The sequence below is a fragment of the Anneissia japonica genome, unplaced genomic scaffold (genome assembly GCF_011630105.1).
Source record: "Anneissia japonica isolate Jap-2015-1 unplaced genomic scaffold, ASM1163010v1 scaffold287952_len401801_cov160, whole genome shotgun sequence".
In the NCBI taxonomy this organism is placed as follows: Eukaryota; Metazoa; Echinodermata; class Crinoidea; order Comatulida; family Comatulidae; genus Anneissia; species Anneissia japonica.
In genome coordinates this window covers 219,839-246,100 of record NW_022744320.1, presented here as the reverse complement: position 1 = coordinate 246,100, position 26,262 = coordinate 219,839, and the positions used below count along the sequence as shown (strand labels likewise).

General features: G+C 34.5%; 2 protein-coding genes across 3 annotated transcripts; one reads left to right on the top strand and one right to left on the bottom strand.

Moving 5' to 3' along the window:
- Positions 1-150: 150 nt before the first annotated feature.
- Positions 151-18,677, top strand: LOC117119620 (muskelin-like). 2 transcript variants are annotated; one of them, XM_033264455.1, is made up of 18 exons: positions 151-656; positions 1,564-1,633; positions 2,627-2,769; positions 4,139-4,227; positions 5,143-5,252; positions 6,320-6,457; positions 6,933-7,125; positions 7,531-7,643; positions 9,089-9,202; positions 9,733-9,890; positions 10,420-10,579; positions 11,668-11,797; positions 12,627-12,694; positions 13,718-13,797; positions 13,920-14,115; positions 15,373-15,537; positions 16,776-16,883; positions 17,534-18,677. In XM_033264455.1, the coding sequence occupies exons 1-18, from the start codon at positions 562-564 to the stop codon at positions 17,612-17,614; spliced, it is 2,211 nt and encodes a 736-aa protein (XP_033120346.1). In that variant the 5' UTR covers positions 151-561; the 3' UTR covers positions 17,615-18,677. The 2 variants fall into 2 exon arrangements, with proteins under 2 accessions (XP_033120346.1, XP_033120344.1); XM_033264453.1 differs by lacking the exons at positions 151-656; positions 1,564-1,633; positions 2,627-2,769; positions 4,139-4,227; positions 5,143-5,252 and adding an exon at positions 5,868-6,003.
- Positions 18,678-22,084: 3,407 nt separating this feature from the next.
- On the bottom strand, positions 22,085-24,682 carry LOC117119631. Its single transcript, XM_033264464.1, has one exon. The coding sequence runs from the start codon at positions 24,599-24,601 to the stop codon at positions 22,547-22,549; it is 2,055 nt and encodes a 684-aa protein (XP_033120355.1). The 5' UTR covers positions 24,602-24,682; the 3' UTR covers positions 22,085-22,546.
- Positions 24,683-26,262: the final 1,580 nt, after the last annotated feature.

Here is a 26,262-nt window from a genome sequence, read left to right as displayed (position 1 = left end):
ACATTGCCCAAAAGTCGAGCGTGTTGATTTTCAATAATGAATTATATGACTTACCAGTAGAGGGCGTTTTTTACTTTCTTGCCAAAACGGATTTACGATCTATTTTTTCTTCGCTCGAGTTACTGCTCGCTCGAGTTAGTACACGTTCGAGTTTAGACGATGTGGATATCGTGTTGTTGTTGTTCGTCTAGAGGTAAATCCGTCTCAGTAATTTATTCGCATATCATAACGGCAAATAACAAAAGTACTGTTTATGTTGGTTGTAAATATATAATTTAGTTATTCAGTCTTCAGTATAACTGGCAGCTTTTATCCAGAAAATTTCTTTCGAAGAGGACTTACAACATTGAATGTTGTGCCCTGCTAGGCCTAGACTGGCCGGTTGGGAATCTTTCTTCCATCACTGGCACAGGCTACCTCAACCGGAACATTGATAGTGAGAATACTGTATTGCGATCATATATTCGGGCCTAGGATAGCCCGTTTGATTGTCACTTTGAAAGCTTCTTGTGTTAAAACTTTGTTTAACCACGGTTGTGTGTTTATGAATTATATGTTACAATGGCTTCACAAAATAACGCGAATATGGGCAAAAGTCATGTATTGAATTACAAGATCCATAAATGGTCAAGTTATTCTTCGCATTATTTACCCGAGTAAGTGAAAAGTTTTAAACTTCTTAGCTAGGCTAGGCCTAGACCTACGATGATTTTTTTTCTCACATACATACGACTACTCTAGATTGCCAGCCTAGTAGTATGCCCAGACTTTAAAATTAGACTTAATAGGAATATGTTCCTTGTGCAAAATTTTGGCCTATCAGTAGCCCAGAGGATTTGGTCCACCCATATTGGAAATAAGAAGGGCCAATTTCAATGCCATTTTTGCAAAATAAAATGCTTGGTTTACATCTCGGTGTACAGCTAATGTATTAATTAAAGCATTCTTCACACCACCACCTATTTACTGGATTTTCCGAACAAATGAAATATTTTACACCAACACCCCATTCAGACTAGCATCACATTGCGATCGATTGTAATGCAGCAATTGCGACACCCAATCACAAAGTAAAATCATGTGTGAAAGCTTACCAATAATAGTCAATAAGTAATATCGCAATTGTTTACTCGTTGCGATTGTGTGCTACAATCTTTATTACTCCCGATTACCACGGACTCCAATCACTTCAAATCACAACAAATTCCACGGGCATTGTATGGCGGAGTTTCAGTAGGCCCAAAGTTTCTTTCTTTGTGTTGGTCTGAATGCGCTCGTTGTTTGCGATTGGGAGTACTGTAATCAGTTTTGGATTACCACTGATTACATTGCAGAGTAGTCTGAATAGGGTATTACAGTGTGGAGTAGGCCTACTAAGAAACAAATTTCGTACTTCATGCTTTGTAATATTTCTTTAATATCATATGAATTGAAATGAATATCACATGTGGTGGGGGTGGAGGGGGAGTGGGAGGGGAAACCTTAAAAGTCTAGTCTGAATTGGATGTAAGAGTAAGTCTGAAGTGTTACCCATTTTGAAAAAAAAAAAAATTTTATTTACAGGAACATTCAAATGAATTGTCCAAAGGTGCTATCCTCAAGATGGTCTTCTGACAGCAATTGTCCAACACAGGTAAAGTCTACTATAAAATACTGGATAATGTGTTTATGGTATCTTGTCACTTCAAACCAAACCACTAGACCAGGGGTGGGCATAAAAATCGGTCGGAGGGCCAAAGTGAATTTCTGATTTAAAACCGAGGCCGCACCCAAATTTTGATCTTTCCAGTGCGCTTTCTAAAAACCTCCAAGCACTGCTTTCTTTTACACCACTTTATTCCCAGTTTTAATATTACTTTTTACATATGATTGGTGTCAGGCCGTAAAAAACAAGGTGTTTTCTAGCTAATGTTGCTTGGCGGGCCGCACACATAGGGTTTTCATTTCATATTCGCGGGCTGCACAAAAATTGCGGTCGGGCCGCACTTTGCCCACCTTTGCACTAGACCAATTTAGCTCTACCAATTCCTTTGGACGAAACCCCACTTAAATCCAACTTGTATCAAACTCAGTTCGGGATAAATTATAAAGAAGAACGGAGAGCCAAGGCTGTCTGAAACCACCACTCATTCCAGGATTCATAGTGGAGACGTATTTTGGTGCTTGCCTTCTAATCTCAGGGTCCTGGGTTCAAATCCTTTAATTGTACTGAATTTTTTTTTCTCACTAAAAAACATCTCCACTTCCTAAACTTTGTAATGAGAATTCGCTGATAAAGAATCACATTATTTCATTTATTTAAGAGGGTCCCTGAATATCAGTCAGACCTTTTATAATATGGGTTAAAAAAAGCGTAGAGGACAGATACAGAGTCAACTCTTGGCTGGTGGATCAAAGTAATCAACTAGGCCTGCCTCCCTAGAAAGATCCCACCGAAATTCAATCCCACCCACTCTCATAAAAAGGTACTTCTTCTCACATATCTACGGTACAGTTTTCTGAAAATACAATTACCGTAGCCATGGGGGACCGGTGAGTTGCCATTGCCCAATTGGTAAGTCATCATTAATTTGTGTGCTGTAATTATCATTTATTAGAGAGGTTTTCTTTATATTGTGTTCTATAGTTTCTGACACTTCGACTTGAGCCTTGTTCAATAGTTGAGAGTATCACATTCGGTAAATACGAGAGGACCCACGTATGCAACCTGCGTATGTTCAAGGTATATGGAGGATTATGCGAAGAGAATATGCTTGAATTATTAAGCAGGTAAGAGAATGCGTTTTTGTGTTCTTTTTTCGATTCTTGTTTATTGTTTGACCATATTTAATCAGGGGCTCCAATTTGGAAAAATCCGCTTCCTTGAAATCTCATTAAATAAGTTTAATTACACATCTAACGCCAAAAACATGTGTTTTTTTAAATGGTTAAATTCCTTCGGAACGTGTTTCTAGTGAAAAGTGCAACTAAAAAATACATGTTAGCTTGAGCATTGGTGGGGGCAGAGATTATAATGGCGATCACATATGGAAGTTGCTGCGAAAGAAGTAAATAACACACCGTGAAAGTATGAAAAAACAACTGAGCTATTCGACTCCACTCCAAATGCATTCCTAATTATGTTTTATTTTTTGTATTCGTTTCTGCTGGAAAAAAACTTGTTTTTTAATAACCGTTTAAAAACACGTTTTTTTTTGCTCAGCAGAAAGAAGCCCTATATTTATTTTGGTATGCATGGTGATGCCCATTTTAAGCTGACTTCAGGGAAACAATTGATAATTTGCAAATTTTCTTCTTGCTAAACCAAACATTGATGGAGATATTTATATTTCATAATTGAACTAGTGTAATCAATTTAGAAACTTTGTTTATTGTTCATAGCTGACTGTTTTCATTAATGTTATAGTTGAGATTACTTTCTCTCTTTAAATAAGCTAAATATTTACCTTTAGAACCACAAGTTAAATATTAATAACAAGTAATAATAAAATATTCAATGATCAAAGTATTTCATCTGGTATAATTATATACCTTGCATAAATAAGCGGTTTGGCGCAGCGTGAACGGTTTGGTTTCCCAACCTCGAGGTCGGGGGTTCAATCCCTCGCTGTGCATTTTGCTTGTGTCTTTGAGCAAGGCACTTTATCTGCATTGCTTCTCTCCACCCAGGAGTATAAATGGGTACCTGGTGGGGTTGCTTGCTCCTGCGCTGAAAACAGCAGCAACACTTAAGCATGTGGATTCAATGACCAGGGACAGAAGTGCTTCGTATCTGCAAAGAAAGGCGCTATATAAATATATATGAATATGAATATAAAACAAACCCAAATTTTACTAATTTATTGTTTTTAAAACGAATAGAATCTTTTTCGCAATTCCATAATGAATATTTTATCCAATTTTCACCTAAACTATAGCACAATAAACCAAACAAAGTTGATGTTTATATTTGAAATTATAATGGAAATGCATTGAATAAGAATGAGATACACCATACCCCGTTAAAAAAAGCCTTGAAAATATAGCAAGGCAGCCGATTTATCAGTTTTGTTTCAATTTTATTTTCGTTAATTTTTATTTTAACTGTAATATGTTTCAAATAGATTCGATGTTGTTTTAATATTTTATATTTTTGCAGTGGTTTGAAGAATGATAATCAGCCTGAAGTATTTCAAATTACTCATAAAGTAGGGAAATCCCCATTGCCATGCAGATACATCAAAATTGGTGAGTTTTTTTTTTTTTTGCCTTAAGGCTTGCAAAATGGGTTGGTAATTATAAAAACCAACCTCTAATAATTGTGTTTGTGGTGCCTGGTTTCAGTAGAAAATAATAAGTAATATATTCCTTGAGATAATTGACACCAAACATGTTAACACTGTGTGAGACAAAAAACATCCAGCTTCCTATAAGTGAGCCTGATTTAATTGATTGAATGAATTGTTAATGAGTGATTCACCGATGTTTGTTTACAGCCGGTCATGTGACCTGCTGTGGGTATACCATGGAAAACATTACAGTGCGATCAGTGTGAAAGTATAGGAAATGGTAAATTGTTTCGAATACAACCACCCATTGTTAACGTGGGAAATAAATGGCAAGGAAAGGCAATACAATTGTTCAAATAGTGTTTATTTACTTTTGGCATTCTCCTTGCATTGTATTCCTTAAAATTTATGTGATCCTTTGTAAACCTTAGCTAGCTTAGAAATCGTAGCGTAGTCTGCTGGTCAAAGACGCTTGTGCATACCTAAACAGGCCGTAGATAACATTTGTCGAAACATCACATATTCCCTTTCGGGACAAGTCACACAAAGTTTGTGTGGTGAATTTGTGGACATCAACAATCGACTTAGAGTAACTTAAATTACATTCAAAGTAATAAATACAGCAATCTTTGCACTGCTCAATAACTTGGGGACAGCCGCCATAGCTACCTCCTCTGTGCCAGTCCATTTTTTACATCCAACACCCAAGTTAGGTCATCAAGTGACGCCCATCGCCAAATCCCTCTATTGATTTGTTAATTGATTGCATGATTAATCAGCTCGTCGATTGATTGGATGATTTATTGTTTGATTTGCTCAATTAGCTGATTGATTGTTTGGTTAAAGTTTTTCTGTTTTATTATTGTATATTCAGTTCCATTGATGTCATGGGGAACAAATTTTAACTTCAGTATTTGGTATGTTGAAATACGTGGTTACGATGACCCAGATATTGTGAATCCTTGTCTACTTAAATACAATGAGGTAAGAAGTGTTTAACATAAATCATATATTTTAGTTAGCTTTAATGATCACCATGGGCATCTGTGATGGATACTTGTGCATTATAAATTTACACTATTATTATTATTATTATTATTATTATTATTATTATTATGTTACTAAAACCTACCTTAAGGGCAACATAGACAATGGTTATTGTCAAATGAAATTTGATATTCTGGACAGGGCTATGAAATAATTGAGAACAGTTTGTCTAGATGAAGATTTTTTTCTGTTTTGTATTCTTAGATATATTTCTTCGATTTTAATTCATTATTGATACATTTTTTTCTTACATAAAGTATCGGGAAAAAGAAGCTATTCGTCTATGTCTGAAGCATTTTCAAATTACATTCAAAGTAATAAATACAGCAATCTTTGCACTGCTCAATAACTTGGGGACAGCCGCCATAGCTACCTCCTCTGTGCCAGTCCATTTTTTACATCCAACACCCAAGTTAGGTCATCAAGTGACGCCCATCGCCAAATCCCTCTATTGATTTGTTAATTGATTGCATGATTAATCAGCTTGTCGATTGATTGGATGATTTATTGTTTGATTTGCTCAATTAGCTGATTGATTGTTTGGTTAAAGTTTTTCTGTTTTATTATTGTATATTCAGTTCCATTGATGTCATGGGGAACAAATTTTAACTTCAGTATTTGGTATGTTGAAATACGTGGTTACGATGACCCAGATATTGTGAATCCTTGTCTACTTAAATACAATGAGGTAAGAAGTGTTTAACATAAATCATATATTTTACTTAGCTTTAATGATCGCCATGGGCATCTATGATGGATACTTGTGCATTATAAATTTACACTATTGTTATTATTATTATTATTATTATTATTATTATGTTACTAAAACCTACCTTAAGGGCAACATAGACAATGGTTTTTGTCAAATGAAATTTGATGTTCTGGACAGGGCTATGAAATAATTGAGAACAGTTTGTCTAGATGAAGATTTTTTCTGTTCTGTATTCTTAGATATATTTCTCCGATTTTAATTCATTATTGATACATTTTTTTCTTACATAAAGTATCGGGAAAAAGAAGCTATTCGTCTATGTCTGAAGCATTTTCGTCAACACAACTACAGCGAAGCATTTGAGACTTTACAAAAGAAAACCAAGATCTCTTTAGAACATCCTATGCTAACAGAACTACATACTAGATTGGTAAGTCAGAGGTCAAAGTATTACTAGGTCAATGTTGACCTTTTTGCTAAACACAAGCAGTGAAGCATTTGAGATTTTACAAAAGAAAACCAAGATCTCTTTAGAACATCCTATGCTAACAGAACTACATACTAGATTGGTAAGTCAGAGGTCAAAGTATTACTAGATCAATGTTGACCTTTTTGCTAAACACAAGCAGAGAAGCATTTGAGACTTTACAAAAGAAAACCAAAATCTCTTTAGAACATCCTATGCTAACAGAACTACATACTAGATTGGTAAGTCAGAGGTCAAAGTATTACTAAGTCAATATTGAACTTCTTGCTAAACACAAGCAGAGAAGCATTTGGGAATAGAACCAGGGACCTAGAGATCTGCGCAGTTCAGTGCACACACAGTGGCTACAACCAGTTTAGTCGACTGAGCTAAGCTGCTCTCTTCATGACTTGACTTTCACTTATAATTTTATCAACAGGTGCTACAAGGTGATTTTGATACATGTGAGACTATAATGCAAGAGGCTTCTAGATCAAATCTCTTTGGGTACTACATAAGCAAGCAGGAGTACACGCCTGAGTGGAGTCCAATTTCTCTGCTCTCTAATGTGGAAGATGACCAGCGACCGGGAATGAGGGGTGGACATCAAATGTGCATCGATGTTGTCACAGGTTTGTTTAAAGTTATCATCATCATCATCATCATAATTATCCTTTCAGCATCATTTCAGCAGTTGTCGGCCCACTGCAGGGCGTAAGGCCGCCCTAAGCTGAACCATTACTTTACAAAATAACATGTTTCAAATTATCATCTATAATACTTAATGACAGAATTCAACCAGCTAATTTTGGTGGTTTCTCTCAAGGCTGCATGACCCACTACAATATTTTTATGACCCACAGGTGGGTCACCACCCACTATTAGCCGAACTTTAGTCTACAGGAACTTATTGATTTGTTAGAACCAAAAAATGCTGATTACTCCTAAATATGTAATGTAAAAACTAGGACAATTTAGGCCTGTACATTTATTTTGAATAATTAATTATATTCAAACTATTTTTTTTTATTTCTTAGAAACTATTTATTTGTATGGAGGCTGGGATGGGTCACAGGATCTTGCTGATTTTTGGGCATACAAGGTATCTAGCGGACGATGGCAATGTTTATCAAGAAATACAGCAGAAGAGGTGAGTAGTAGAAAAAGAAAGAATACGAAAGGGAAAGAGAGAAAAGAAAAAGAAAGAAAACAAGGTATCTAAGAAAGGAAAAGAAGAAGAAAGTAAACGGAAAGATTAAGAAAGAAAAAGAGATTTGCAAAGAAAAGCGGGGGGGGGAAAGCAAGAAATTGATGGATATAGAAGGATAAGGAAAATGGAAAAGAAAAAGAAATGATAAAGAAAGATAAAGGAAAGAATAAAGAATTGTGGAAAGGAAAGAAAATGAAAAGGAAAATGAAAACATGAAAAGAGGTAGAATTTTTAATGGAGGGAAAGGGGGTAGTGGAAGAAAAGGTAAAGAAAGAAATTGCAGGGAAGTAAAGGAAAAGAGAGACAGAAAATAAAAAAAAAGAGTATGAAAGAAAATAAAGATAAAGGGAAGAAAAGACATGAACAAAAAAAAGTAAAAAGGTAATAAGACTAAGAAAATAAATATTTAAAATGGAGGTATGGGCTAGTGCCCCTGTCCGTGCACTCTAACGCATCTACCAAATTCTGGAACCAACACTAAATAAAGATGCTCACCTTCCAATTCTAGGGTCTTGGGTTCAAATCCTGTCAGAATTCAGCATTTGCACTACAAAATGAGTCTCATCGTTAGAAAATCAAAAAATGAGTTTTTATTACATTTTGGTAGATCACATTATAAGCTTTAATTTGGTCTTTGAATGGCTTCCCTAGGATAAATAGATCCAGAGATGTTAGCATTTAAAGTTTAGGTGTATGATAACCAGGTTTTGAGAAATTCGGCCTCAAAGATAAACTAACCTGTACAAATAATAGGACTAGAATTACAGAATATGCGAAGAGAACACTGTTTTAGTAAGAAAATTCACTTCAAAAGTGAACAGTCATAAAATATAAGTATCAAGTTATTCAAAAACATTAAAATCAAAATTTTGTAAAAATGTTGCCTTTGACCTATTTTGGTGAATATCTCGATATGATTTCACCAACGATGCATCTCATTTCGTGGTGAGACCTCACATTTTTTCTCACGACAAAACAACTCCACTCCATTAGCCTCGGTAAGAGGCTTATTTTACGTAAAGCACCGTGTGTATATCTAAAGGGGTTGCCACCTATATAAAGCTTGTTTTCCACTAGGCGAATTTCATTAGCGCGAATCGAAGGTGTTGGTTCGGTTCCTGAGCTCCGATCAGTTGCGAACAGTCGCTTTGCAGAAGGTAGAAATAGTTCGAACTACCAATTTTGCTGAAGCGAAAACTCCTATAGAAATGTGAATACGCATGCGCAAGAACCGATGCATTCGACTCCCACGAATAAATTCGCAAGTGGAAAGCAGGCTAAATAGTACATTGATTATGTGCTATTGGTTATCCATGGTCATTTGCGTAAAGGAATTAAATAGAAATAAAATTAACTAATTGTGATGATTTATTTTTCTATCCAAGGGAGGTCCGAGTGCTCGTTCTTGCCATAAGATGTGTTTAGATCCAGACCGACGTCAAATCTTCATTCTTGGCAGATACCTTGAATCAATAGTCAGAAATATCTCACCGCTCAAAGTAAGTTAGCACATTATTTTATTGCTATTTACCGTTAGCGTGTCTTCCACTATAGGCACTGCTTCATCAATCAAGTGGTTAACTCGTAGTCTGTGGTCATTCAATATATGTCACTGATAAAAAAAACAAAATACTTGCCCTTCATGAAATCAATAAATGATTTTTGTAGTAAAATGTCAGTAAAATAAGCGAAACTACTTCTTTTTAGATCTGTTTCCAAAAAGAAGTTAATAATTTGAACTATTTAAATGAGCAGATGTCGTATCTTTAAGCTGAGAGTTTAGGATTGCAAGAGGTCGGACTGCCCTGATTTTGTATGCACAAAATGAAACATTATATATGTACTACTATGAGATTGGTGGCGCCCTATTTATGAACGCCTTTTACATTCTTTTGAAAGACTCGTTAATGATATTACTTTTTTTTTGATAAGAATTGCATTCCAACAAAACCCTGAGTGTTGGACCTTTTGCAGTTTTATATTCTTTGCTTTCAGGTATTTTTTATAATGAAATTTCTATTTCTTTTAGAGTGACTTTTACCTGTATGATATTGAATCAAATACATGGACATTAATATGCGATGACACAGGGTCAGAGGGTGGTCCAAAGCTTATATTTGACCATCAAATGTGTATGGACATTGAGAAGTCGACTATATATGTGTTTGGAGGAAGGATACTCACTAGGTAAGCTATGTTAGGTAGAACCTTGTAGAACTTGAGTGAACTGGGGGTGGTTCTCCTGGCAGTTCATGACCTCATGATTGACATCCCAAAATTTCTACTAGTGCACCAAACAGCTGAAATATGTACTTCAGCACAACTGTTGTGTTTTGGTTTTTCAACTTAAAGGTCAGAGTTTCGAACATTTGCTGTGAATCTTCTTTGTGTCATTTGACAAGGCACTGTACCTACGTTTGTCTCTCGCCACCGAAAATTATAATGGGTACCTGGTAGGATAATGTGGCATTGAATGTATTAGTCTGTATCAGTATTAAATTGCGAGCATGAAAAAGAGAAGGTTGCACTTTGTGCTGGTTTGATAATGGATCGGTCGACTCAGGCGTAATAATAACAACATCACCCGCACCTTATATTCCTTGGCAAATAGCGCGCAAATCCCTACATTATTATTATTATTATTATTTATATTCTTTTACTGTTTGCTCTTTACTCATATTGAATTTTTCTTGTTTCGTTGGTTTTGATGAATTAGTACGGCAAGCACAGAAGAGCGGCAGAGTGAGGCTTCGTTCAGTGGTCTGTTCTCGTACCATATACCCACAAATACTTGGAAGAAGCTACGCGATGATTCTACTGGCACGCCACCCAATGAAATGAAATCAAGGATAGGACATTCAATGCTCTTCCATTCAGTGAGTACAAACATGCTATCAAATTTGCGTACAATAAAATTCAGAATTCAAAATTCCATGCTCCATGGAGAGTTTGATAATTTTATTTACTATAATTGTTATATTTGAATCATGTATTGTCATATTTGTTGCTGGAATTGGAAATAAATTCATATTGATTGAGTTGAATTTAAAAATTGCTGTAAAATACATATGATGATATGCTGAATAGTCAGTGATGTATCTAGGGGTGGGGGGGGTAAAACTCGCTCCCACAATCTGCCCCCATTTAAACTGTTTGCAAAAAAATCATGCTTAGTAGATGAAATAATGACTCCATATCACCTTATTTTGCGAGTTAGCGCCCTTCGCTTAATCATGAGTTCCCCACTTCACCCTCGAACCCCCCCCCCCCCATAATCTCCCATTTCAAAANATTTCAAAACTCTTAAATAATCAACTGTGAATAGAGCATCTAATGCTCTTCCATTCGTGGAGATTACACATTCAAATTGTTACTAATTATGCATACACATCATTTAAAAGACATTCCATACATCTTCCCAACTGCTGCCAAATGCTTATGCCAATACGCTCCGTAGGGATTGCATGCACTTCCATTCGATGAGTTTATACATGCAAATTGTTTTGTTATACATATGATTACATATAAGTCCATTTCATACTTTTCTATTTGGTGAATGGAAACATTCAAATTAAATATACTGATAATCAAGTATATTCAGAATAATATCATTCAGAAAATAGGATATTCCATGTTACTTTACCTCATAAATATTAGTTAGGTAAGAATAACAACATTTCATTGGTCAATTCCACCTGGTAAGGTGTGTGGTAGAATTTCTCCTTACCTGGGGATGCCACATTTATACGTACGGAAAAAAGTGTGTGTACTACCTGAAATCAACTACCATACTTCTGCTTGTGAACTGCATGCAAAGTGCGTAATTTTACTTCACAATTAGCTTTGTAGACAAATGTTTTGCTTTTTATATTTATGGCAGAAAAACAAATACATATTGCAAAATTTTTGAATAAATGTAAAAACAATGTCTTCCAACATTTACACATTTTTTTTTTTCGTGAAGAAAAATCGAAAATTGTATATTGTAGCCGGACAGCGGTCAAAGGATTACCTCAGCGACTTCTTCACGTATGATGTCGTGACAGATGAGATAGAAATCATATCAGATGGTACTAAGAAAGATGGCACGCAAAGTAAGATAATTAAATTGAAATTATATTTTCTTTTTGTTCATTCAATCGTAATGATAAATTAAAAGTTAACATTCTTATTCATATACTGAGAGCTTTAATCGTTAGTCTTATTTTTATTTTATTTGATTCCTTCCAGCATAAGTATAATAAACAGAGAAACTGAACAGATGGATAATATGAACAAGATTCTGCTGTTTACCAAAAAGTGTCCCTCTTCAATTATCAATACCTCTACTAAATATAAATATGTCAGAAATAAAGTTTAGAATATATAATTCAAATAATGATGCAGCCCATTCCTTATAATATGTAGTGAGAAAGAAAATTTATGACCATGTTGACTATCTTTATCAATATATTTTATATATGAAGACTCCTACATTAATTATATTCAATACAGTATGTGTTTGTAGGCTTAAGCATCTTACCTTGAGAAGAAGTGTAAACTTTTCATTATGAGTTTTACCCTTTGCGTTGGCACATCTTGCGAAAGACAAGCAAAGTACGTCTCTGGAAGGTTTCTTGAAAAACTATGTGAGCTATTGCCCGATGCAACACCAATCCGCAGACTGACAGTGGCGGTTTGAGCAGATTTTTAATGAAGTATTGATACAATTTTGTTGTGTCAGCATCTCATGGAATGGATCTTTTCGCTAAGCCCCGCCCCTTGGTTATTGTTACTAAGGTCACACTCTTCTGATTGGTTAGTTATTAAGTTTGATTGACACTCCAGAAAAAAGTCCATTGTTTGACATACCAACAAAGTTTGTGTCAGGCTTTCTAAAACACAACTGACCCAGACATTTTTGATGCGATTTTATCCCTTCAGTGCCTGCTGCTGGCTTTACTCAGAGGGCTACCATCGATCCAGAACTAAATGAACTTCATGTACTTTCAGTAAGTATAGACACGCCAGTGGTATACTGTGTCTTTATAGTTCAGTAGATGTAATATTCCTATTCAGCACCTGTCCACCCACCCCACCCACTTTTAATTTTCATACATAAATTGTTGGAAATAATATAGTGATTTATTCGGCCTTTTGCCAAGGGGTAGAAGGTGCTGCCGATGTTTTAATACTGCCCCTGGATCCATGATCAAACCAGCCCAAAGTGCAACCGCCATTGCCTAGGGAGTATTTCTAGTCGTGCTGGAAATTTAATGCAGATACAGACCAATACATTCAATGCCACATTATCCTACCAGGCACCTATTCATACTCCTGGGTGGAGAGAGACAAACATAGGTATAGTGCCTTGCCTGACGACACAAGCAAAATGCACAGCAATTTTGTACTTCCGACCTCAATTTTGAGAGATCCAAACTCAACCACTGCACTAGCCGTTCCATACCATATTTTGATCTCACCAAAAACTTATATCTTTACAATCAAAATCACACAAATCAATTTATTCAATCCTATAATAATGTTAACAAAAATTATAAAACATATAATGTTACAAAAAAGTATAAAAGAAAATCGAAATTGTAGGATTTAGGAGTATCTCATTAAGACCAGAAGTCGGAAGCATGACAGCCACCCAGTAAATTAAATATTTAATGAAAATTTGGAAAGAAAACAGAAAAATTATACACATTTACGCATTTAAACATAGTCTGTTTAAAGAACAACATTTGAGAATTCAGCCTTCAAAGTTTATGATTTTGGGCTTTTTTCAGGCAGAAACCATCACAAAATTGTTGTTTTAACATTGAAAATGGCGAAAATAACAGCATAGATATATAAAGGTTAGTTAGCGCAATAAAATAGATTTCAACAAATTTGACATTCCAGCACGTTTTGGCCAATATCTCTGAAATAGGATTTGTCTTTGCCACAATTATGAACAAAGGAAATTTATTGAGACATGTAATATTTGATCATATTTTTTTTTTTGTTTTTTTTTTTGAAATTTTTAGGGGTTAAGCAAAGATAAGGATAAAAGGGAAGAGGACGTCAAGAATTCGTTCTGGGTGTATTATATAGAACAAAACAGATGGTAAGTAAATAAGTTTTCGTAGCATAGTAAAATATTTTATTTATTTTATTTCAACTAATACTAGTGAAAAGAAAAAAAAACAGTAAAAGTAAAAGTGAATAATAATTAGATTACTTTTACAGGTCATGTGTGTATAAAAACGACAACAAACTTTTTCCTGGAAAATCAAATAAACAGAGTATGGAACCTTGCCCCCGGTACGCCCACCAGTTGGTCTACGACCACGTTCACAAGATACATTATTTATTTGGAGGTAATCCTGGAAAACTGAACGCTTTGTCACCAAAGTTACGACTCGACGATTTTTGGTCTTTAAAGGTAGGTTGTTCCTTTGTATAAGTACACAGTTTACTGGACCCAATGTAAGGATTTACTAGGCTTTTTCTCAAAAATCTCAGTATTCAGACGACGAATCATATTGAAGAAAAAACACATCAGTTAAATAAAATAATAAAAGTCGTAATGTAATTCATGTGCAAAATTGGTTTTTAATTGATTTTTCATTAGGAAATTTCGATTTGCACGACGACATGATGCTAGAACGTCATGCGTGACCATCCGACCGGTATACTGCATTCGTAGATTTTTCCAAATTGTGTCCCAGAATCCATGCGACGAGGAGAACTAAACGTTCTCGCATGTGTAGGTGACATTCATTACGTCCTATGTCCGACCGTTGTCGTGTAATGGAAGCTTCCTATTATGTAACAGTCAGACAGTACAGTGTACATCTACCGTTATTATCAGATGGGTTACTAAAAAAGAATTAACTATATTACACTTATATTAGTGGCAAAAAGTTAATAATTGTAATATTCCTTCAAAATAAATTGATTTATTAAAACAAAACAAATTATTTTTTTCTTAATCTACAATTTAAAGAAAATTTACCTAAATATAGCCACACCAATGTAAGAAAGACAAGCAAAACCAGCCACTACTTGCAAAAAAAAAAAAAAAAATATTTTTAGTTAATTATACAGCTGTTCAACAGTAAAATGAAAGCTATAAAATCGTAAAGGAATGCGACCTTTTATTATGAAGTTAAAGAAGTTTAAACCTACAGTGTTGAAGGAACAGTATTTAAGAACTCAGCCTTTAAAGTTTGTAATGGGGATTGTAATGGGGATTTCTCAGGGAGAGATCATCATCAAATTGTTCCAAAAATGTGGGTTTAATGTCAAAAAACAACATAGCATGGTAATATTAATATATTATTTATTTGACATTTTACTTTTACTCCAAAACTAAAAGGAAAATTCAATTTTGAGTTGAAAATTAATTCATACGCACACCACACACATATATACACATAAATATCTATACATATACAACATATATGTATATATACACACATACCCATGATATATTGATACATGAAGTTTAGTTTGTGAAATAAAATAAATTTTGAAAATTTTGACATTCCAACATGTTTTGGCTATTATCTCCAAAATATTATTTGCAAGGAGGTTTGGCTTGCCTTTGCCACATATATTTATACCAATTATAACCAACTGAAATAAAATTATATGTTTTTAGTTACATTAATATTTAAAAAATTTTTTTTTTTACTAGTTGTGTCGGCCTTCCAAAGATAGTATTCTTCGGCGATGTCAGTACTTAATTCGTAAACATAAATTCCATGAGGTTGCTAGTGAAAACCAAGTGGATGCGCTTCGGTACCTTCAGACAGAACTTGCTGAAACAGTCGACCATAAAGACAATGAAGAAACAAGAGAAGTGAGTTTATTTACGTTATTTTTCTCAGGGAAATTAATTAGACTGCATTAAACTGAGGCCGGAGACTGCACCAAAATCATAAGTTGTTATGTTTTTTTAAACACATGAAAAGCATCTAGACAGGTCATTCATGCTCGTTGCTGATTGGTCTAATGAAGAACATGTATGATTTCACAATACAAGTGGCTCTCAGGTCATTGCTTCGGATCCGGAAATCGTGCGAATTTGATGTGAACGGTCCTATTCTTAACCACCGAACCCATTTTTCATGATGTTTTTTCCGAGCACCGGACCGGATCTGGGCTTTGGTGTGAACATACCTTTAGTCTGACCAATTTAGTACATTGGCCAAGTAAAATAATTGGTTTCTAAAAAGATCATATGTTTTTGTGCATTTTGCATTTGACGCGATTCTATGGAGAATGGAATGCCAATAACACGCGTACAACCGATCTTTCTAAATAACAATCCTCTGACAATCAACGAACAGTTTCACCTCATTCAGTGCTACTACAGACTGTTATAGATCCTACACGTTGTAGTAATTTATTAAACCTGCAGTTTTATTTCCACGTAACTTTCTTATCTGCGAGCAGACAATAACTCAATAAAGTGTCTCATATTGTTTACGTATTGTGTGCAAAAATTTCAAAGCTGTTAACAAATCTCGCTCTACGGTGTTGTTGAACACATATGAAGCTTACTAGTCTACCTAGGCCTAGGTTAGGCTTAGAATAGGCATGTTTATGAGTGACCAAGGTTACTGTATTACTCATAAAAGAACTGAAAACACAAAGCAACGCTGAATAATTGATCATAATGTTACAACAATTTCATTAGACAAATGTCTACCAGGATGTTAGACCTACATAGTAAACTCAAATTCATCAACCACGATTAACTTTTTCATCGCATCGAAGAGTGTCAGTTCGCGTACATGCAAATCGTTCTTAATGTGCAGCTAATGCACACTCACAGTTAATGTATTGATTTTATCACTGAGCAACCAGTCACTGCTACAACCAGCAAGTGACAGTTTGATTGAACTTATACATATAAAACAGAGAGACTGATAGGCAATGTTTCTATCCAATAACGGCTCCTTCAAAATTATTTTACTATAGTATTTAAAATAACTTGAAAATAGTTGCATAACATAAACATTATTATGTCATAAAACTTGCCCTTGCTTATTTCTGAATGCCAGTCAGTCAGTTGATATGTAAATTTACCCACAGTTCCAGTTGTTAGCTGCATCATTGTTCCGGAAAAATGAAGATGTACCTGATCATCTTCTAGCGGTGCAAGAGGTTAAAGGTCACCCACATTATACAAGTAGAACACAGGTATTAAGAAGAAATGATGAGAATATAAATGCTCAGTACTTTTTTTTGTGATTGACCCCTTGACTCGCAACCCTATTATATTGGGATCCCAATGTTGAACCCCAGGCTTCTGCAATGAATCATACCGGGGTGTTATTCTTTCTGAAATTTCCATTTTCTGTAGTCAGAGGGTTTGCTAAACAAGGTAATAAAAAAAAAGTCTTAACTAACAGTGATTACAGAATAATTTTTATTAAATGAACAAGAAAAAAAGACAAGACTGATTCCTTCGGTCTTGTCAGTCAAAGTTGTGCACACACCTATGGTAATAAACACAAAACAGCACTATACACCAGTATAATTTTCAAAATATTGTAATTTATCATATAATATATTTATATTCAAGATTCAAGATTCCATTTATGGATTCAGAGAGAGGCTTCTCTTCCAATATTTGTTGTTTTTTTTATTATCATCAATTTTCAATATTTATTGTAAAATTTATTGTTTTATTGTTATTGGTTTTTTTTTTTATTATGGTTCTTTTTATTATTGTTGTTCCTATTATTATTATTATTATTATTATTATTATTGTTATTATTATTATTATTATTATTATTATTATTATTGTTATTATTATTGTTCTAACATCATCATCATTTTTTTTGCAGCTTTTTGATGCCTTAGTGAACTTCTTTCCTGATCACATGTCTCAACCAAAGGGAAATCTAGTCGACTTAATACCAGTCTGAAAACAAGATGCCAAACATTTTACAACTTACCAGTCATTATAATTGGTCCTAAGTTTGGTTTGGTTTGGTTGAGCCACATTATTAATATCTGTTTTAAGGACATTTTTAACTCATCTAAAGCCGCATTTACACTAGACACGATTACGACACGACAACGACATATTATTGCATAGTTTGTATACTTCAACACTGCGAGCATCTGTATCGTGTCATTGTTGTATCGTAATTGTGTCTAGTGTAAATGTGGCTTTATCCGTGGCGTATCTAAGAGTCTAGAAATTGAGAGGGGAGGGGATGATGGGGGTGCAATTGTAATGTGGGGTGGGGGCTCAATTGTTACGTGAGGTGAAACTAGCGTGAAAAGTCAGGTGATATTAGGTGATTTTTAAATAATTGAGTGTAATTTTTTTTTCAGTGGAGGTGCGACTAAAAGGTTGCAAGCTTTTTGTGAAGGTGTGCACTCACTGCCCCCCCCCCCTTCTTCTAGATACGCCACTGTATCTTACCACGAGCGAATGAATAATACATTAGTATAATGATGCAAATCATCTGTATTTCTCTTAAGATATGTTAATTTCTCAAAGATTTTGCTTGTTGGAGAAGAGCAGAAGCCAGAAATCTTTTCCGATTTGTCAGACTTTCCCAAAAGACTTGGACTCCTGATATCCATGTTAGAAAACAACTTTTAATAAAGAAATTCATGAAAAGAGGAAAAAAAATGCTTATAAATGCTTTTACTAATAAGTATCTTTATAAAGGGGTATTTCCCCCCTCACTTCAATTATATCGAAAAAGAAAATTAAACCCGATGAATTTAGAGTGAAGTATAAATCTGCTAATTCTCCAGAATGTATATCATCTTGACATTGTTTTAATAACAGACTATTGGTGATTTTAGAGAGAAATAATATCATTTTAATAATAGATTTTTTTCAGTTTATTAATCATGGAATAATATGGCATCCATAATGCTATTGATTGACAGACAACTAGTCTGTCATGAGAATTCCTTTGTTGATAATAAATGTTGAGAGAATATCTCAATAAACTATAATCCTAAATATTTTTGGTTTTGTTGTTTTATTTATTTAAAAAAAAAATTATATTACAACATTTCAGTATCAAGAAGTGTCGTAACAAGGTTGCGAGGGCCCTGGTTCAAGAGTACAGCCGGGCCCTTGACGCATGAAAATTGACTGACCATGTTAACAAAGACGTGTAGCACTGATGGGTTGGTTTATGAGCAGGGGCCGTCCGACTTTTGTATACTGCTTTCATAATAAATCTTCCGATTTTATTAATTTTTAATTTTTAGATGTTCTCAGATGGCATCTTTGATCACTATCGTCAATTATCTTAGTTTTATACAATTAAGTTAAATAAAGTTAAATGGATCACACCTGGTATCATTAGACGTGTATGATCGTGATCATGTAAAACACATCCAATAAACATGGCTGCCAAACACCTTTTAACAAATATCGTTCACTTAGAACCAAGTATGCACAAGTAAAATTTGAAAATCCAAATCAGATTATATTTTTTTTTTTCAGTTGAAAACAAATGTAAACACGATCCTAAACGTTTGTAGGATAAAAAGAATAAACTTAATAGGTAAAAAACAATATTCATTCAAATATTTATTGTGGAAATTTTAGTGATTCCGGCAACCATACAGATCCGCCAGGATGATTGGTATGAATTCAGTACTCGTAATAACTTAATATGTATCAGTGTAATATTTTTATATTTCAATCAATTTAAATATAAACAATTATACATGTTGATATAAGTTTTTAAATCAAAATCATATCACACCATGACCATGTCAATAGGCACATCATGACTATACCTATATAAATTGTTTGTGTCAAAGAAAATTCAATTGTCCGGACCATGACTGGAAAAGGCCAAAAATCTTATAAACACAAGCAAAGGTTCTCCGCCATATCCGCGTGCAAAATTCTGAAATAACGCAGTGTACGGCGCCCTCTTGTAAAAATGAAAAATTTGAACTAAAACTGCTTTGACCATGGCGTACACCACGCGAATTTACCTTTACGAGTAACAATTAGAAGCTTCGATTTACAATTAAGGAACAATTAAGGAACAATAACGTACTTGTTTAACGAACTTTAGTGTAAAGCGAACGCCTGATCACAAATCTATGGCAACAACTAGGACGCCCTCTCCAAAAATGAATAATACATTAGTATAATGATGCAAATCATCTGTATTTCTCTTAAGATATGTTAATTTCTCAAAGATTTTGCTTGTTGGAGAAGAGCAGAAGCCAGAAATCTTTTCCGATTTGTCAGACTTTCCCAAAAGACTTGGACTCCTGATATCCATGTTAGAAAACAACTTTTAATAAAGATAAAAGAAATTCATGAAAAGAGGAAAAAAAATGCTTATCAATGCTTTTACTAATAAGTATCTATATAAAGGGGTATTTCCCCCCTCACTTCAATTATATTGAAAAAGAAAATTAAACCCGATGAATTTAGAGTGAAGTATAAAACTGCTAATTCTCCAGAATGTATATCATCTTGACATTGTTTTATTAACAGACTATTGGTGATTTTAGAGAGAAATAATATCATTTTAATAATAGATATTTTTCAGTTTATTAATCATGGAATAATATGGCATCCATAATGCTATTGATTGCCAGACAATTAGTCTGTCATGAGAATTCCTTTGTTAATAATAAATGTTGAGAGAATATCTCAATAAACTATAATCCTAAATATTTTTGGTTTTGTTGTTTTATTTATTTTTAAAAATTGTATTACAACATTTCAGGATCAAGAAGTGTCATAACAAGGTTGCGAGGGGCCCTGGTTCAAGAGTGCAGCCGGGCCCTTGACGCATGTAAATTGACTGACCATGTTAACAAAGAGGTGTACCACCGATGGGTTGGTTTATGAGCAGGGGCCGTCCGACTTTTGTATACTGCTTTCATAATAAATCTTTCGATTTTATTAATTTTTAATTTTTAGATGTTCTCAAATGGCATCTTTGAAGAACCATCTATTAGCCGGACTGATCATAATAATAAGCATTTCTAAAAAGCACATTCGATATCTATGGAATTGATGATTTGATGATATTGGATCAGTTGAACACTATTGTCAATTATCTTAGTTTTATGTAATTAAGCTGAATAAAGTTAAATGGATCACACCTGGCATCATTAGACGTGTATGATCGTGATCATGTAAAACACATCCAATAAACATGGCAGCTAAACACCTTTTAACAAGTACGTGCACGAGTAAAATTTGAAAATCCAAATCAGATTATTTTTTTTCAGTTGAAAACAAATGTAAACACGATCCTAAACGTTTGTAGGATAAAAAGATAAACTTAATAGGTAAAAAAACAATATTCATTCAAATATTTATTGGGGAAATTTTAGCGATTCCGGCCATCATACAGATCCGCCAGGATGATTGGTATGAATTCAGTACTCGTAATAACTTACATAATATGTATCAGTGTAATATTTTTATATTTCAATCAATTTAAATATAAACAATTATACATGTTGATATAAGTTTTTAAATCAAAATCATATCACACCATGACCATGTCAATATGCACATCATATGACTATACCTATATAAATTGTTTGTGTCAAAGAAAATTTAATTGTCCGGACCATGACTGGGCAGGGTCAAAAATCTTATAAACACAAGCAAGGGTTCTCCGCGATATCCGCGTGCAAAATTCTGTAATAACGCAGTGTACGGCGCCCTCTTTTAAAAATGAAAAAGTTGAACTTTAACTACTTTGACCATGGCGTACACCACGCGAATTTACCTTTACGAGTAACAATTAGAAGCTTCGATTTACAATTAAGGAACAATTAAGGAACAATAACGTACTTGTTTAACGAACTTTAGTGTAAAGCGAACGCCTGATCACAAATCTATGGCAACAACTAGGACGCCCTCTCCAAAAATGATTACTTTCTGCTGCCAATCCGACGCTTCTATTTGTTACGCGTAAATCGCGGAGAACGCTATCTTGTGTTTATAAGATCTCTGACAGGGCTTAAAATCCTGTCTCCAGAGTATTACATTTTATTTGACAAAATATGTGACATACTTATACGTGGTCATGATGACATCACATCATGACCATGTAGAACTTTGAATGTCATGTTGTGCATATAACCTCGCTGTTTAACTCCTTCATACACATAAAATACAAGCAACATTTCCAATGTCAATCACCTTTTGAAGTATAGAATCTACCGTTTCATGTATTACCACACTTTATGCCATTAGGCCTACATATATATCTTAGTAACAGTATTTATTGTAGCGCACCGTGCCGGAGGTATACTGAACGGAGTGACGCGAGATTTCGTTATATATATATTTAATTTATGCATTTGAATTTTAGTTTTTACGGTGCAGTATATTAAAGTATACTCTGTAAAGATTTTTCACCAGTACGAAATCTCATTACAACTTTATTGACCATAAAAATAAGCCACATCTTCTAGCCGACTAGGGACCTCAATGAGTTCACGTTTACCTACTTGCACGCACAGGCGATTCTGCAGTTGGGGTTGCATTGAAGCGGTGCCTCGTCGCGTGTTCAACAAACACTGTTCCCCATGCGAACATTGTGGAACTGCATGCAGCCCAACGTTTTGAATAAAAGCCCATTTTTAGCGTGACGCTAACATTTTCAGCGTGGTACAATCTTTGTGCGAATGGGCCTAGAGAGGCATTTCACCTTATAATGTGATGCCTGGACAGTTTATTATCATTTTTATTTTGAAGGGTGTTTCAATCTGTGGTACTGTACTATCATTCATAAACTACCAATGTTAATTTGTGCAGGGAACAGTGAAATTTCACTGTTCCCTGGTTTGTGCAATTGTATGCAATATGCACTTACTACTTAAAAAGTCCTTCAAAAGTATATTATTCTCATTACCATCAATAGGCCTATTAGACTTTCTATGATTTTTATCAAAATATCTTGAGTCTCCTTAAGTTCTATTTCAATTTCCAGACATTTAATCTCTTTTACAATATTTGATGCATTCTCAATGTCCCCTTCATTAAGTGATACTCTAGCATTTATGTAAAGAGCAAGAGCAATGGGATGAAGCTGAAACGTTTTTCGATGAAAGCACCCGAAGAGGTGGTGCAACAATTTGTCAGTGGCCCAGGCACCCAGCTGCCAGCTTGTGCCTGTGCTTACCTCCATACAGATAATTGGATCAAAATCAGTTAATTTCTTTTTAAGATCAGCGAGTTTGGGTTCAAGTGATATGAGCGTTTCTTTTAGTTCTTTGTGATTACCCAACAAATAATGGTATTTCAACACATGAATTAGGCCACCTACACCGTGGTCACTCCATTGACTTGTGAATACCATTTCAGCTCCTAATTCATAGAATTCTAGGTGTTTATCCTTGTAGGACATCATATCGTCATGAGGAAGTTTGTTTCGCAAGTGTATAAAAAGATAAGTATACACATCACCTAGATATCTAAACAAACGAGTCTTGAATACTCCCCCAAATCTCTTCGGTACTATAATGGTATCGATCTTCTCTATGATTGGACTTACTATTAATTGAGGAAGATTAAGAATCTCAGATGGATGTGCTCCTGTGTCGATAAGTTGTGTTATTGCCATATCCAGAGAAAAAAAATCATTTTCTAACTTTACTTTAATACGATAGTATTCAAGTAACTCAATTTGGGAATGTAATACAGGAAGAATCAATTTGAGCACACTTGAAGTCATTGGGTGATCCAAAAGACGTGCCTCCAATACAGTATATTCATCATCTTCATTGACCGTTGTAATATTAAGGCTCTCACATATGCCGTTCACAACTTCGCGCTGGAGTTCATCTCTTGGGAACTCCGATGACATAACTTTACCCCAAAGACCTTTTTTAACCTCCATTAGCTTTCCTCTTACACCATCACATTTTTGCTTTGATAGGTGACCTATCAGATTTTGCTGTGGGATAAAGTAATGTGGCAGATTCCTGCATTGATAGCAATCAATGAGCCAATCAAGAGTCTTCCTGATCAAATTCATTATGTTACTTGTGTGTGGAAATGTTTCACACATCCAAAAGCAAGCGGTCTTTATGAAATAAGAACAGAAAGGAGTTGGTTTGTCAGAATCACTGTACACAATGTACTTTTTCTTCAGCATTTTCATGGCATACATGCATTTAGCAAATGGTGCGTACATTTCATGGATTAACTCTCTCTCGGCCACTGAAAAAGACCATCTCCATTCGATATCTTTCAACCCAGTACTGGGATGTCCAACAGCAACTACCAGACAATCAAGACTGGAGACCTTGTCCAGCAGTTCTTGCGATGGCCAGTTGGTTGGCCTTTCTCTAGTGAAAAATTCACTGGTGATAGGTGGCCAAGATTGACATTTCAAACAGTATACAACATCAAAAGGAATCATCTGCCCATTATCTTTAGAATCAAACATGCAAGAGGGGCCTTGTATTTTAAAATCATCATGAGTATCAGTTTTTAAGTTGATAAGGTTAAAATTCTTAAAATCGTTGCTGTTTAGATATCCATCTTTATCAATGATATCTCTTATGTCCTTCAGCAAATTACATTTTTCAGGTGCTTTGATCTTCAGATAGGCCGGCTCATTTGGATTTTGCTCAGCCAATAAATACCCCACATTGAGATTTTGTCCTTCTTTGGGTGATTCCCACAATACCATTGGAAATGTTGGCTCGATCCCCATTACGTCACGATCACTTAAAGTGTCATTAGACAAGCCTTCGTGCACGCTTCCTACTGTATACATGCGGAAAGGCAACAAGCCTTTGTAAAACATGGCGTCCATCATCTCCTGTTCAATCCTATGAAAACTTATATTTGCAAGTCGATTAGATGTTCTGGATCCAATTAATTCATTGGAGAGGTCATCTATCATCTGATGTACTTTCCTTGTGTTTTCGGCCATTTTATATATATTTTTAAGTACACAAGGTCTTTTCAAATCCAATTTTATGATTCAAAATAATGTATACACAACTAGGATTCATCTGAAAAAAAAATAACAATAGACACCAGTGAGACAGTAGAAGAAATTTGGAAATGTTTATATAATATCAAAACACAGCTGCAAAAATAATTTTAAAATTTCATTTATGTAGTTCTATAAACAATTACCTGCTTCCTTAGTTGCTTTTAGTAAACAGGTTTTTTTTCTGATAATGTTTTAGTACTGTTGGTACTAAAATATAATCTCTGTGATAACATCAGGAAGCTAGAAGCCTGTTATTTTTATACTGTAACCCTAAGCAGATTGTGTAAGCCAGTTTGAATCAGTATTCTCTCAGATCTGTTCAAGCGTGGGTTTTTCATGTTAGTCAAATTTCCTCGTATTGATTCCTTATTGTGGGAAACGAATGTGTTTCCTTGGTGAAATATCTTAAGGGGGTTGGTGTTTAACATAACAATGTCACAGACTTTATGGCGAAAAGACACAGAATAGAATTTAATGATTTTCAAAATAATTCAACTGTTATTCATTCCTAATAGGGTATTAATGAGCTTCAAATGTGTGGTATGTTGAATGTGCACTTGTGGAATGGGTGCTGGGACATTTCACCAAATGCCAGTTTGCAACAGACAGTTGACCGAAAGAAAATTCACCGACACCGGGTTTCGTCGAAATCGTAATGATCAAATTGTGTTTTCAAAACATAAATGTTTGGAAAACATTTACTTACGCTATTTATTTATTTCACAGTTTATTTATTCTTTTAATCTATTATTTTTCATTTACATATTACAGAATAGTATAGGATAAAGACATAAGATACCAAAGGGCAGACCTATCCTATTTTGGTCCTAAAATGATAAACAAAAACAGATAATGCAAATATACATAGTACTATAAAAAATAATTCAAAACTATTTACATGAGATTCATAATAGGATCAACACTTTATTTTGCGATATTAAAAGTCTAGTTAAAGTATATTTGTTAAGATATCAGTACCATATGCAGCAGCCATAATAATAAATGGTCAACATTACATAAAATAACATGTTGACACTAAAATATTTCTTTAATGAAACAAACTTGAAGGTTTAATGATCAAATTGTCGATGACTTATACAACCATCAAGCTGCTATTGGGGTATAAACAAGCTGCCTGATTAGGTCGACCAGCCCTAATTAAGTCAATCAGGTGAATTATATTTTCAGTACCTCAGAGACGTCCGAAAAGGTTGGTGCGTGGGGGAAGGGAGAAAGTGGAGCCGATTAAGATAACACTACCCTAAAGGCTCAGAGGTCTCCGAAGCATTTTGGGTGATTAATATTTTCTTTTTCTTTCTCTTTTTAATTTTCAAAAAAAAGTTTGAGGGTAGGGGCCTAAATCATTCTCTGCTCACTAGCTGCAGTTTAGAACTATAGTACCTCATACCAAGAATAGCTAACAGTAATATTTTTTTAACAAGAATTCAATTTAAGCACAACAGCACAACACTGAGTTTCCAAAAAAGCCTACTCATCAATGAAAATGTTTAAACAAGCGTAAAACTTCAAAATAGATTATGTTAACATTCAGTAATTCTTTGATAATGGGTTAATCTTATAATATATATATATAT

What these genes read in the sequence shown, in the direction of transcription:
- LOC117119620 (XM_033264455.1), top strand. Translation starts at nt 562, where the DNA reads ATGGCTTCACAAAATAACGCGAATATGGGCAAAAGTCATGTATTGAAT. An exon ending in ACAGCAATTGTCCAACACAG is followed by an intron (nt 1,634 to 2,626) that starts GTAAAGTCTACT and finishes TGTGTTCTATAG; the next exon opens with TTTCTGACACTTCGACTTGA. An exon ending in GTCTACTTAAATACAATGAG is followed by an intron (nt 5,253 to 6,319) that starts GTAAGAAGTGTT and finishes TCTTACATAAAG; the next exon opens with TATCGGGAAAAAGAAGCTAT.
- LOC117119631 (XM_033264464.1), bottom strand. Translation starts at nt 24,601, where the DNA reads ATGGCCGAAAACACAAGGAAAGTACATCAGATGATAGATGACCTCTCC.